The following is a 13,288-nucleotide window of genomic DNA, read 5'->3' as shown; positions in this document are numbered from 1 at the left end:
CTTTTAAAAGAACTCCGGGACAAAGTTGTTGAAAGGCACAGAACAGGGGATAGGTATAAAAAAATATCAATGGCCTTGAATATCCCTTTGAGCACGGTCAAGACGATTATTAAGAAGTGGAAGGTGTATGACACCAACAAGACCCTGCCTAGATCAGACTGTCTCTCCAAACTGGATGACCGAGCAAGAAGGAAACTGATCAGAGAGGCTACCAAGAGGCCAATGGCAACTTTGCAAGAGCTATAGGCTTTTATGGCCAAGACTGGTCAAAGTGTACATGTGATAACAATATCCCAAGCACTCCACAAATCTGGCCTGTATGGTAGAGTGGCAAGAAGGAAGCCATTACTCAAGAAAGCCCACCTTGAATCCCATTTGAAGTCTGCAATTAAAAACACCCAGGAGATTCTGTAGCCATGTGGCAAAAAGTTTTGTGGTCTGACGAAACAAAAATTGAACTTTTTTTTATACTCATTCCCTGATCCCCCACCTTTCAACAAATTTGTCCCAGAGTTCTTTTGAAAGCACCTTGGCGCTCATGGTTGAGTCCTTGCTTTGAAATGCACTACCCAGCAGAGGGAACCTACAGGAACTGCTGAATTTATCCTGAAATCATGTGAATCACTACAATTTAACATCGGTGGAGGCCACTTAACTTGGTGTGTGATTTTGAAGGTGATTGGTTACACCAGAGCTAATTTAGGATTGGTATTACAAGGGGGGTGGACACTTATCCAACCAAGCTATTTCAGTTTTTATGTTGAATTAATTTTCTACACATTTCTAGAATATTTTTTTCACTTGGAAGTTGTGGGATAGGATGTGTAGATAAATGAAAAAAAAAAAGCATTTTAATACTAGGCTATAAAGTGGTGAACATTTTGAAAGGGGATGTAGACTTTCTATCGGCACTATATATATACTATATATATATATATATATATATATATATATATATATATATATATATATATTATATATATATATATATATATATATATCGATATATACACATCTATTATGATACACATATCATGATGATGAAGATAACTATGTGTAGTTATGTAAAGACTACTTTGGCACACATTTTCCTGTCTGCCATATTACAAACAGGTGTAGCTTGTAGGATTGTTGATATGTTTGTGATAGGTAAGGGGTTTGCTCGATGTTACATGGGAATACAGGTGATGGTTGAAAAGGAGAGGAATGGTGAAAGTGGAATGCAAGTTGTAGTTTTCATTGGAATAGCATCTTGTAGTCTTCCATAAAAGTCATATTCTCTTTTTTCTCATAATCCTTATTCATAATACATGCTTTATTAGTACCCAGAGCAGATGTATATATGTTTTATGCTTACAGTGATGGGATGTAATAAAAATTTTCAAACATGGTTGTGCTAGTCGGAAACATATATATCTGGGCTTTAGTTTCAGTAAATGACTGAAGACAGTTTTATGACTATGTACTTTTGACAGCCATTTTTAATAATGTAACAGGTGACATGAGTGCTGTCAAGTGGACTATAAGGAGATTAAATAAAATCTTGAATCCTTAATAATGAACAAATAATCACCAAAGAAAGAGAACATGTCTTTGCATGTCATGTAACATTCTTGACTGTCTTTATCCTATATAATGTAGTTGGTATATTTTCTTTTAAAAAAATCTATAAATTTCAGTGGTGTCTGATGGTTTGTCTAACATTTTATATGTCGTATAATTGTTTCAGTTTATTATCTTTTTTTATGTGACTGATTCACTTATTAATGACTCACCTCTTTTTTTCACAGTTGCTTCTCCAACAAGACTACAGTTTAATGTGCTGTCTGAAGACAGTGTACAGATTAGATGGAAAGCCCCAAGAGGGAGAGTTCAAGGATATAAATTAAGTGTAACCCCAGTTAGAGGTAAGGGTATTTTCAGTACTTTCACAGTGAACTTTCTTTGGCATTCATTTATCAATAGGTTTTCTTTGCATTCATAGGCATGAATCCCAGCTGCTAGGCCATTCTATATTATCTCAGTATTGAAGCACTACAACTCAGAACCATTTTTTTTTTTTTTTATTGCTGGACATTCTAGAATGCTGTGTGGTGGTGCCTGCAGGTGAAACTTACTGATTGGTGGATGAAAGTCTGTAGTTTCAAAAGAATATTACAATTATTCTGGTTTGTATGGATGTTGTATTGGCAGCACTAAAAACAGATACAAATATACTGCAGACATGAGTTTACCCACATTTGCCAAAAAAAAAAAAAAAAAAAAAAAAAAAAAAAAGTAAAAAAAAATAATAAATAATAACATAATAAAAAAATATAAAAAAAATAATACTAAAAAATAAATCATAAAAATCAATAAAAAATCAAAAAAAAAAATAATAAACTACAAAAAATATCAACATAATATCAAATAAAATACGAAAAAAAAAAATAAAAATAAAATAATAAAAAAAAAAAAAAAAAAAAAAAAAAAAAAAACATTAAATCAAACAACATAATAAATAAAAACAAAAAGAAAAAATCAAATAAAATATACAAATAAAAAAAAAAATAAAAATAATTAAAAAAAAGAATTTTTGTCTATGTTTATATCGTCTGTCTCATATAAACTAAACTTGGTGAAATAAACAAAAATAAAAAAAAAAAAAAAAAAACAAACTATATAAAAAACCAAATCATATTAATAAGAACCATAAAAAACACTAAAAGAAATAAATAAAAATAATCGAATAAAAATAAAAACTGAAATAGAAATAAAACATAAAAAAAATAATAAAAAATACTAGAACCACACACCCTACCAAAAAAAATAAAAAGAAAAATAAAAAAAAAAAAAAAAAAAAAAAAAAAAAAATAAAAAAAAGGAAAACTACAAAAAAAAATAACAGATACAAATATACTGCAGACATGAGTTTACCCACATTTGCCTGCCAGAAGGTGTTGGGTCAAGGGTCAGTGTGTGGGGTGACTTAATCTAAGTGCTCACCCAGCCCTTGCTGTCCATCAAGGTGCCAGTTAGTTTCAATTCTGATAGTGTTTCTAGATGTGAATCCTACTAATACTACAAGAAGCAATTTTACTTAAATAGCTATTATTTTATTGCGCTGAACCAGAGACACAGTGGTAAGTTACAATTTTACAATATCTCATTGTCAGCCCATCTGACTAACCCTAGGTAGTTTTTCTCTCTCTTTTGCCTCAGTTGCTTTAACCATGTACACAAACATTTTCTATTTACGTGATTCAGGCTGTCACTTAAGTTATTTACAAGGGAGACATTCTTTTGTCCCCCTGTCTTATTGTCAGAGTGGTTTAAGCATTCCTGTAACTTGGCTGACACTAAATAATAGTTCTTGCACAGTGTGTGTTGTTTGTTTGCAGTAACTGACCTCTGAAAAAAAAACTCTTTCTTTGAAAAGGGACCTTCGTTCCTTTGTTAGAAACCTCAACAGTTACTAAATACAGATATATGCAGTTTGTATTTAAAAGACAATGTACTATATTAATATACATTTAAAATGTAGTCTTCATGAAGCAGTTACCTCATTAAGCACCACGTCCCACATCCCTATGCATACGTCACGATGCACATTGTAATATAACATTAACCTTAATGGAATAATGTATCATGTTGATCAACATCCCTTATGTACTTTATTACACTTTGCTGTTTATTTCATGGGCAATGTATTAATTAATATTAACCTATGCTCCATATCATCTTTATAGCTCTGTACCAGTTCAATACAGTATTATGTCAGTGTGATACTTATTGCTACCCTTACACTAACATCATGTTTTATATAATGCTCCCTTTGTTATAGCCAATTGTTGGTTTTGTGTTTATTTAACTTGAACATAATGCTCATCTTTTCTGTTTGCTGTCCAAAAAAAGGTGTCTAGGTGTCAGATTTATAGCAAGCAGGCAGACAACGGGCCATCAAGAGTGCTATCTCTACTGTTCCAAAAACCCCAACTAAACCATTTAGCAAAGTGTGTCATGACAGGAAGCCTGGTTTCAATCTGCTTTACTGGCTGCCAGCAAAACAATGGCTGATAAGAGGGGAAGAGCAAATCTACATTTAAAGTTCTTAATTGGATTACAGGCTGTTCATGCCCATATGTTTTCACTTTGGAAACTGTATCCAGTGGTTTGACTACTGTGTGCATCAGCAAAGTGGTGACTGTGCAGGAGAAAAGAATAATACATTTTCACCCAAGAATAAAAAAAAAAAAGAATAATAGATTGTCACCCAAAAATAGTAAGGGCATTGCTTTACTCATTGTGTTTTGCTTTAAAGCAGTAATAAAACACCACCATGTCTTTTTTTGTTTTGTTTTGTTTTTGTATATCAGACTGACATTGACATTTTGTGTGTGTATAACATGAAAACCAGAAAAGAAAAGTCAATGTAAAATATTATATGTAATTTACCTGAAGATGGTGTATTCAGGAAGTAGATCTATTCTATTTTGACTTTGTAAAAATATAGCTGTTGTTTTTTTAAGGGATATGCCAATGGAAATGTGTGATTAATTCCCTATTTCAATAGACCTATATGGCTCTGGAATTCAGGCCTTTATAGTACAGTAAATAAAGTTGGCTTCACATTTTTCTCCCTGGGTTTTTGAGAATAAAATCCTCAAAACACAGCCTCCCAGAAAAGCTTTAATGCCATAGATAGTCTAGCCTAGTTGTCAGGGTTTAAAGACTGGAAGAGTCTTGGTTCATACCATTGTTTATACAGTACAGAATCTTCACAATCATTTTGTTCCTTCTGATATTCCTGCAATCTAATCACATGTATAAAACTGAGTCAGGATCTATATGTAAAGTTTTACTTTTGGCACTTTCAAATTCTTTATTCTGAGTATGATGAGCCATGATGATGAGCCACTCATGGAAAGGATTATGCCCTATTGTCATTAGAGGTACCCAGAAGCACGGGTAGAATTTTATATTTAAAAGAGAAACCATACTATTACAAATCATGTGTTTACCATATATTACCCACATGGTACCACAATTACATTTCAAATAATGGTTGATATTCATTGTTCCTTTTGTTTTTTAAATATTTCAACAACAGTCTAAAACAATTAAAGTTTTATGAATCTGGCACAGTATGATATAAGACATCTTATGGGTTTTGAGATTTACAAAGATTTAGATGTGGTCTGGATGTGAAGAGACAAACAGATTTATTTATTTTTTACGACTATAAAATGGCAATACAGCTTTTAGCTTGCTGTTAATGTAATATGAAGAAAATATACCTTATGGTAACACTTTGAAAGAAACTACTTATGTGTATAAATGGTTGCTAGTTTAATTTATCATAAAATATGTGATGAGGCATCAGCATTATTGATTAGCTACAGTAGAATGAATACATACCAATATGAACCTTCTTTTTTGCATGCTTAAAGAAAAGTTGGGCTTTTTCCCAGAACTAGGAAATCGCCCCTTTAAGAATTGAAGCTATACAGGTAGATTTGTTCTCATAATTGGTTTCAGTGATTATGTTTTTCATATCTTTAAATAATTTTCTTATTTGCATATCAAGTCTTTTTTTTTAGTTGCCATTAGGCTTTCCAGTAACTTTTGGAAGATGATGCGTGTCTTTGTTCCTGAACATGAACATTGTACAGCATTTATAGCATTTATCGCATTTTTGTCTCCAAAGTAACATTCCAGTACAAACGTTCTAAGCAGTTATATTACTACGATTAGCCTGAAACTGACTATAATCCTTTACAGTCCAAGCTCATCCAGAAATAAATGTCTCTCCTTTAATTAAAAACAACAGGATTATTTTTTTTATGATACTTGTAATGTGATATTTTTCCTTTATAATATTAAAAAACTCCTTTTATTACAAAAAATATTCCTGATATTCTGTGTAATGCATACATTTAGTATTGTTCCTGGCACTTCAAGCAATAGCAGTCATCCCTGGAAATCCTATGTTTAACCTGTAGGAATCATGTGTGTTGGCAATGCAATTTTGGGCTGACTGTAATTGGCAGTTTATCTATGTGTTTTAAGTGCATCACTCTCAATGCAGGAATGTCAGACATAAGTATTCAACATTATTTATGCAGCGTGATCCTGCAAATTATTCTAGTATGGCAAACATGAATGTAAGTAAAACAGTCACCTTCAGTCTGTTTATACCACTGTAGTATAGTCCAATTCTACAATTATGTACAGTGCCATATGCGACCAGATATTTGTGTAACTTGTCCTTTTAACTTGTAGGGCTTTGAAAATTGTTTGGCATTAGATGTGGGGGTTAAACTTATTTAGATCCAGTATAAAATAAGGTCCCAGTTATTAAAGACAAAAATGCAGAATTCTTTGTTAAGTTTTGTCTGTTACTTTAATTACAGGTGGAAAAACACAGGAATTAAGTCTCCAGAAAGGTGATAACACTGCAATTATTCAGGGTCTCATTCCAAACCTGGAATACTCAGTAAATGTTATTGCCATAAGCCGAAACCAAGAAAGCGAACCTGCGCAAGGGAAATTCACAAGTAAGTATCTTTAGTTTCTTGGAGAGGAGTTTAAAATCTGTGAACAGTAAAAATGTCAAAGCATTTTCCAGTGGAAAATAAGACTATTTTTCATGTGTCCTAGATTCACTTCCCCAATTCCCTAACATTGTCTCTTTTAAACTCAGAGGCCATGTTAATGCAGCTGCTCTGCAAAACTGTGTTCACATAAAGGGAATTCATTTTTTTCTATATAATTTTAATGAAATAAATTATTTTTGGAGCTATTTACTGCTATGTGTTAAAGGTAGGTGTGGGCTAGGCATGAACCTCAGATCTATCAGGAAGTGTATTAACGATAAAAAATACAAAGGCTAAAAGTTTACATTTCCCCCTAATTTATACAACTAAAGGCAAAAGCCATAAGTGACTGGCTGATTTTTTTTTTCTATTATGAACAAAGACCCACTGCCAACCTGAAAGAAAATGTAATTTCTGTAGGAACTAAAAAGAACAACACATTGTTTGTCTTAGAAAGTAATTTGAAATGCACAAAAGCTATGTGTGTGGTCTTCTTGATTAGCACAAAATTAGGCTCTAAAGGAATTTGGCTCTTTCTTTAGTATTCAGTTGACCATGTTTGTGAAACAAATTATTTCAACCAGTGTAATGGAAATGCCTAACGTCTAATAAGTGTTAAAGTGTGGTAAAATCATTGGTTTAATAGATGTAGGAATGATAATTTTTGTATAGTACCTGCAAAACTGAACATTATCTTAGTAATTTAAAAGGGCACATTGCTACCACTGTTTGTACTATATGTACTATACTTTTCTAATAATATTAATATTGTTTTTTTTTTAATTTATTTATTCAGTTAAAGTCTCAGAAGAAACCAGTGAAGAGGTGTCTTCAGATACACAGAACTTAAGGGAAGATACTGCCTCTGCCGAAACTGACAATGAAATATTAGGAGGTAAGATTTATTTCTGCTGCTGCTGACTCAAAAGTTAAGTAAAATGAATTGTGGGGGGGGGGGGGGGGGGGGGGGGGGGGGGGGGGGTTAAATTAATCTGTAGCCTGCTATATATTTCTTGTATCAGTGTATCAACAACTCCCACCTTCCTGGTTATTATAGGGGATCATTTTGTTATTGCAATAGGGATCCTATGGGAAAATGTTTCTATAACCACTTGGTAATCGCCTATTCAATTGGGAAGCCAGCTCTCCAGTCATAATTTGTTATTACAATTACTTTCGTGATTTTTACCATCTATTATATGGATACTAACGGAAGCTAGTCCAATTCTTTGACAAACAGTTTGACAGGAAGTCTTTATTATTGGGAATGAAGCAATAATTCTGGTACCCGTAAGGAATCTTCAAGTATAATAATATTTAGAATAAACATTCATTTTTGACTTCCAGTTGAATTTATATCTATATATTTAAATAAAAGTGAATTCCCAATGCATTCCAGATTTATTTATGTTAAGCTCTAATCCTTCATTTGTGTTTTATTATGTCACAGAATCACTTTGAGAAAAAAAAAAAGTGATATTCAACTTACCTTGTGATGCCAATATATTTCTTTAAAATTAGAATCTCTTTCTTTTACTGTTGAATCTGTGTCAGATGTTGCAGTAAACATTGTGTTTGTGGAGAGTTTGGAGCATCTCCAAAGTTCACAAACTTTCTTTTAGAGGTATTTAAATACTGAGATAACAGGCATTCCTCCAAGCTAATCATTCATCCTAAGTAGAAGGCAGAGTAATTGTGACTGCTATTTCACTTTCTGGTAACTGTTTCCTTCCATGCAAGGAAAAGGTGAACTTACCTACTGTACATAATCTGTACAAAATAAAGATAAGCTAGCACGATATGTTGAAGAATGTGTATTTACTGTTTCAAATACAGAGTTTGGGGATTTTCACATACTTTAAAAACACTTCTCAGATGGTTACCTTATGATAGTTTTGTACTTACCAAACCTCTATTATATTATATTGTCAGTTGTATAGAACTTAATATCACACATAAAACAATAAACTTAGTATTTTTCTTATCATATATTATAATTATCTTGCTCTTGATTTTTTTTTTTTTTTTTTTTTATTTATTCTGCTTGTGAATGAAAACCTTATTATAAAGAAAAAATGCAAGAGTATTCCAAAGCCATTCAAAGGGCACTTTTCATTGATTATTCACAATTGAGAGAAAATAGGTCCCATTGTGACTATATAATCTGCAGCAGGGTGTCTTGCCCCTTTGAAGAATGATCTGCTCTCTTGTAGAGGTTGGGAATAAAACCTCTTCTTGCCTAAGGATGAAGACAACATTCTTCATATACCTTCCACAAGCATTTTGTAACTCTCATCTAATACCACCTAATGCAGGAGCCCAAACTCCCATCTGGTGCCAGAATAAAACCAAGGTAGGATTAAGCAATATCCATTAGAGATGTGACAGATGATTTTTATTTATTTATTTATTTATTTGTCTGGCTGTTGGAGAGGGCTAGGTAGGAAATTTGACAAAATAATGCAATTCTCTTTAACAAGAACATCTGAAATTAAATTGTATATGTGTACATGAGATATAAAGGTCAATAAAAAAATATTTAAATGGAAAATGATTATTGGTCATAATGTGCATATATAGTTTGTAACAAGTTTTAATATTTTACATACAATATTTGACTTTAGCTAATCTTTAACTTGGCAATCTAAGTTCAGTAGATTTAATTGACAGATACTTAATTACTCACTTCTGTTTGGTATGGTATTCAACTATTTGAAGCTTTAGAGTGAACTGAATTCTTCTCAATGAATAAGAAGTCATGCACAGTGATAGAAGCTAATATGCTAAAAAAAACATTGCAGTTTTAGCTATTTATCTGTGTTAATATGTCAGAGAGGGTGAAAGGTAGCCTCTGTCGCAGAGAAACCTTATCTAAAGAATTGGTTGAAAACCGATGGCAGTTAATACTTGCTTTGTATGAACTGCTGTCTTGTAGAGGTTGGGAATAATGTGTTAAAAGGCCAGAAACAGTCAGGGGAAATTGCTGTCAATTGTTGTGTACCCGTTACAATAGCATGAACTGAAAGAGATAATAAGCTTGGCTGACATCTGTTGTTAATGCATGAAGGGTCGTGTTAAGATAACTTGAGGAGAATGACATTACCTAAATCCATAGATCACAAATGAGAGACAGAAGCACAGAATCACAGAGATCACATTTAATTGAAGAGGTTTAGTACAAAGGACAGGAAGTGTTACAAATATGTGGTATATTATTATTGCTATAACAACGTGTAAGAATATACACAAGATAGTAAATAAGGTTGAGGTATGTGTGTGAATTTTCTTTGTCTTCTTTGTCTTTATAATTATCATCCGGGTCAGTTAAAGGTTTAGAAGCAAAATCTAAATATGGAACTCAAATAATATATGTAGTAAATAGAGCATCATTTAAAGCTTTGGATATTCAACAGTCATATTATTATGAATATAATGATTATATTGTATATAGTTCAGGATTTGCAAATTTAGGTTTTTGCTCGGGAGTAAATTAATTAGTAGAATTAAACCTTTGCTGGGCTACAGTAATGACTGTTTATAGAGTAAAGATGACTTAATTTAATACCAGACTTGTTCTGATGAAATGTTTTGTCAAGTTAAAACACATATCTTATCATGTTCAATTTTTATGAAGCATTCTCTTCGAGAGGGTCAAAATGTCTGTACAGACAACATATATATATATATATATATATATATATATATATATATATATATATATATATATATATATATATATATATTATATAATATACTGTAAGACTGACTACAAAGACAATACATTCCATACAGAAACTGATCTTCTCTGAGTCAAGGGTGAATAGTTGTAAACTGGGCTTATCAGGTTTGATTTACCATACCCCCATATTGTTTCTAGTTAAAGTGCTCCCTAATAATAACTTTTCTATTTACTATCTATTCTATCTATTCTATTTACTTTATGTGCAGTTTAAATTCACATGACATACAGCAGAAATGTTTTTTTTTTTTAATATATATTTCATTTTCAATGTTTAATTTTTAAATGTTGGATTTTTGTTAGTGGCCAAACGTCTGTGTAAGTGCAGAACTCATTGTTGTTAACAGAAGAACAGAATGAACGCCCAGTCCAGAAATTATGTTCTGATATTTTGGTGGCATATGGAATCTGGAATCACGAAACAGGTACCGATTCGGTTGTGGCAGGCAGGAATTACTATATAAAGAAAATTCCTTTTGCAGTTAGGTGAAGAATAGATGGCTGAGTTAGTTTTAAGAAAGTTGTTCACACTTGTAAAATACCTTTGAATTGCCGTCATTACACCCTGACACTGCAGGGCTTTTTGACCATAAATCCTTGTCTGCCTTGATACCTCAAGGGCATGCAGGTGGCCTAAGAGCCTGGCTGATGTGTCTGATGTGTGTAAAATGCACGAACAAAAATAATGTTAAAAGTGGGTTATCCAAGGGTTAAAAGTTCATATTATATATTGGCACTTAAATATAAACAGAATAAAACGGTATACACGTTTTTCTTTTGCTTTACATGGCTAGATCTAGGTCTTGTTCATGCAGTATTGTCTGTAGAATTGACCAGTCAAGCTTGGTAACCTACTCTGTCCCATGCATAGTAACAAAGATCTCTGTAAAATACCTTAGACAAAATACTAACCAGTTTAAAGTCATACCAAACACTTGGAGATTCCCTGAAGGCAAAGTGTCAGAGCAGGGTTTCAAGCCCCTACTCCCCAGTGGTTGTGTATGATTGAATAGTCTGGGGCTCAACCCACTGTAAATAGCTTGATGCTCTTCCTTGGGTGAACCAAACAACATATTGTGCAGGCTAAAGCAATCTCTTTAATCATACTCAAAAGTTAGGATTAAAGTCCCTTTTACACCAGATACGTGGAAACTGACACAGCTCGCTCGTTCGCCTCGCCAAGAAGTGTGTGTCTTTCGTGTAGTAACAATGAAGGCTGTTTGCACAGTTTGCTTGTTATGTGCCCAGTGTGATGACGGCTTAAGCCCTAAGTTAATTACTGTACTTTATGATTGTAAACTCTATATATCTTTTTTTTTTTTATTTGCATTCTCTCAATTAAATTGCACATGGTAGAACAACACTTAAACTGTACCGGGATAATACCAATAAAACATTTTTAAAAATCTAAAATCTCTTAAAACACCTTTAACAAAGCGATTTTACCATTCTACAAAAAGTCTACAAAATGTACCAGTTTAAAAAAAAAAAAAAAAAAAAAAAAAAAAAAAACAGGGCGCAAACATTTCTCACATTTAAGTTGTTTGGAAGTGAGACAGCAGCCTTGCAAAGTATGAACGTAGTAGGTCTATAAAATGTATGAACTGTGAACTGTTATTTTATTTGTACAGCTGCAGTGGTTAATGTCCTTGTAACAAATTTGTTCTTAATCAGGTCACTTAAGACCTAATAATTGAGTCAACGGCTATTAGTTCCGTAACACAGAACATTAAAACCGTCTCTGGAGGCTGGCAACTGGTTGAGATAGAGGGCAGCAATGTTTTCTTTGTGTCTGCCAATGCCAAGGGGAAACCTAAAGAGGCAATTATATTTAGGACAACATTATGTTTCCATTTGACCTTCCTGGCATTCTTTTTAACATTCTTTCATACGGGCTAAAAGTGCTGACATAAGGGCCAGCTAGGACCCCAGTGAACTGGTGACTGTAGAACAGTAAAATGTGCAGCAACAGCAACAATCAGCACTGAATAATATACAGTGTTATCAATTACCAGTAAACAACCGCAAATTCAGGAAACACCTGACCTAAGAGAAGTTTTAACGTGAGACTAATGGAAAGGGGTTCCTTGGACAATACCTGTTCACAGCTGCAGGCAGGTCATTAACTTTGGGCTGAATTGTTGGAGTTGTAGAGTGGTTGCAAATGTGATGTTATGTCAGTAAGGGAAAATGGTTCTAAAAGAGTAACACAAAACATTTGATAATGGCATGTTATACTTGTACCATTTTCTACACAAATTGGATTTTGTGTAATCTGATATTGCCCTCTTATTGGGTTCTTACACACATAAAGCCTCTAGGACCGCAGGGTCTTCTGGTTTTCATTCCAACTTAAGCTCTCAATGAACGTAATTGTTCTAATTATTTGTTCAATTGGACATATGTAATATTTTTTTAAGGGCATTTACAGTTGATGATTTATAAAAATGCACTTGATTCAAGGCACACTACCTATGAAACATTTTGAGGCCTGAAGAGAAGAGTTAAATGTGTCCAATTAATCAAATAGTTAGACAAATGAAGTAATTGAGAGCTCGGGTGGAACAAAAAGCAGCAAAAATTAAGTCTGACACCCCATTTTATGCATTTTGCTTTGATGGAAAACTGTGACATTGGCTCTTCAATAAACTTCAGTATGTGACAAACTGGCAATATGATCCAGGCAACCCAAAATCATTTTTCTTTTGACAAATTGAATTGTGTAATTATATACAGTACAAGACCCTGTATAATCGTTCTGAGTAAAGGTTAGCACAAAAGGGTGCCACTTAGGTTAGACAGAACTAAAGTGGTGTTGTTGAGCATTATCACTGCAGACAGCTAAAACCACAGGTTGGCAGGAAGGAAATTGTGATTGAAGACATGGCAAAGGAAAAAAAAGTTAGGGTCAGCATATACTGTTGTTGGCATTCAGTGGAGATATTTAATTAGAGAGGCCAGCTGTTTGTGTTCT

General features: G+C 33.1%; 1 protein-coding gene across 4 annotated transcripts in view; it reads left to right on the top strand.

The window, feature by feature from the left end:
• The window catches only part of LOC121314884 (collagen alpha-1(XIV) chain-like), a 76,800-nt gene that overhangs the window by 6,117 nt on the left and 57,395 nt on the right, over positions 1 to 13,288 (top strand). For 3 of the 4 annotated variants that reach the window (XM_041248618.1, XM_041248617.1, XM_041248619.1), the window contains exons 3-5: positions 1,791 to 1,907; positions 6,393 to 6,536; positions 7,372 to 7,470. The exons of the other annotated variant lie outside the window; for it this stretch is intronic. In XM_041248618.1, the coding sequence (XP_041104552.1) occupies positions 1,791 to 1,907; positions 6,393 to 6,536; positions 7,372 to 7,470 (360 nt within the window). The remainder of the gene's footprint in view (positions 1 to 1,790; positions 1,908 to 6,392; positions 6,537 to 7,371; positions 7,471 to 13,288) is intronic. 4 annotated transcript variants of the gene reach the window in all.

The sequence above is a fragment of the Polyodon spathula genome, chromosome 4 (assembly GCF_017654505.1).
Source record: "Polyodon spathula isolate WHYD16114869_AA chromosome 4, ASM1765450v1, whole genome shotgun sequence".
Taxonomy (NCBI): Eukaryota; Metazoa; Chordata; class Actinopteri; order Acipenseriformes; family Polyodontidae; genus Polyodon; species Polyodon spathula.
The sequence above is the reverse complement of the archived record's forward strand: the minus strand, read 5'-3'. Positions and strand labels throughout refer to the sequence as shown.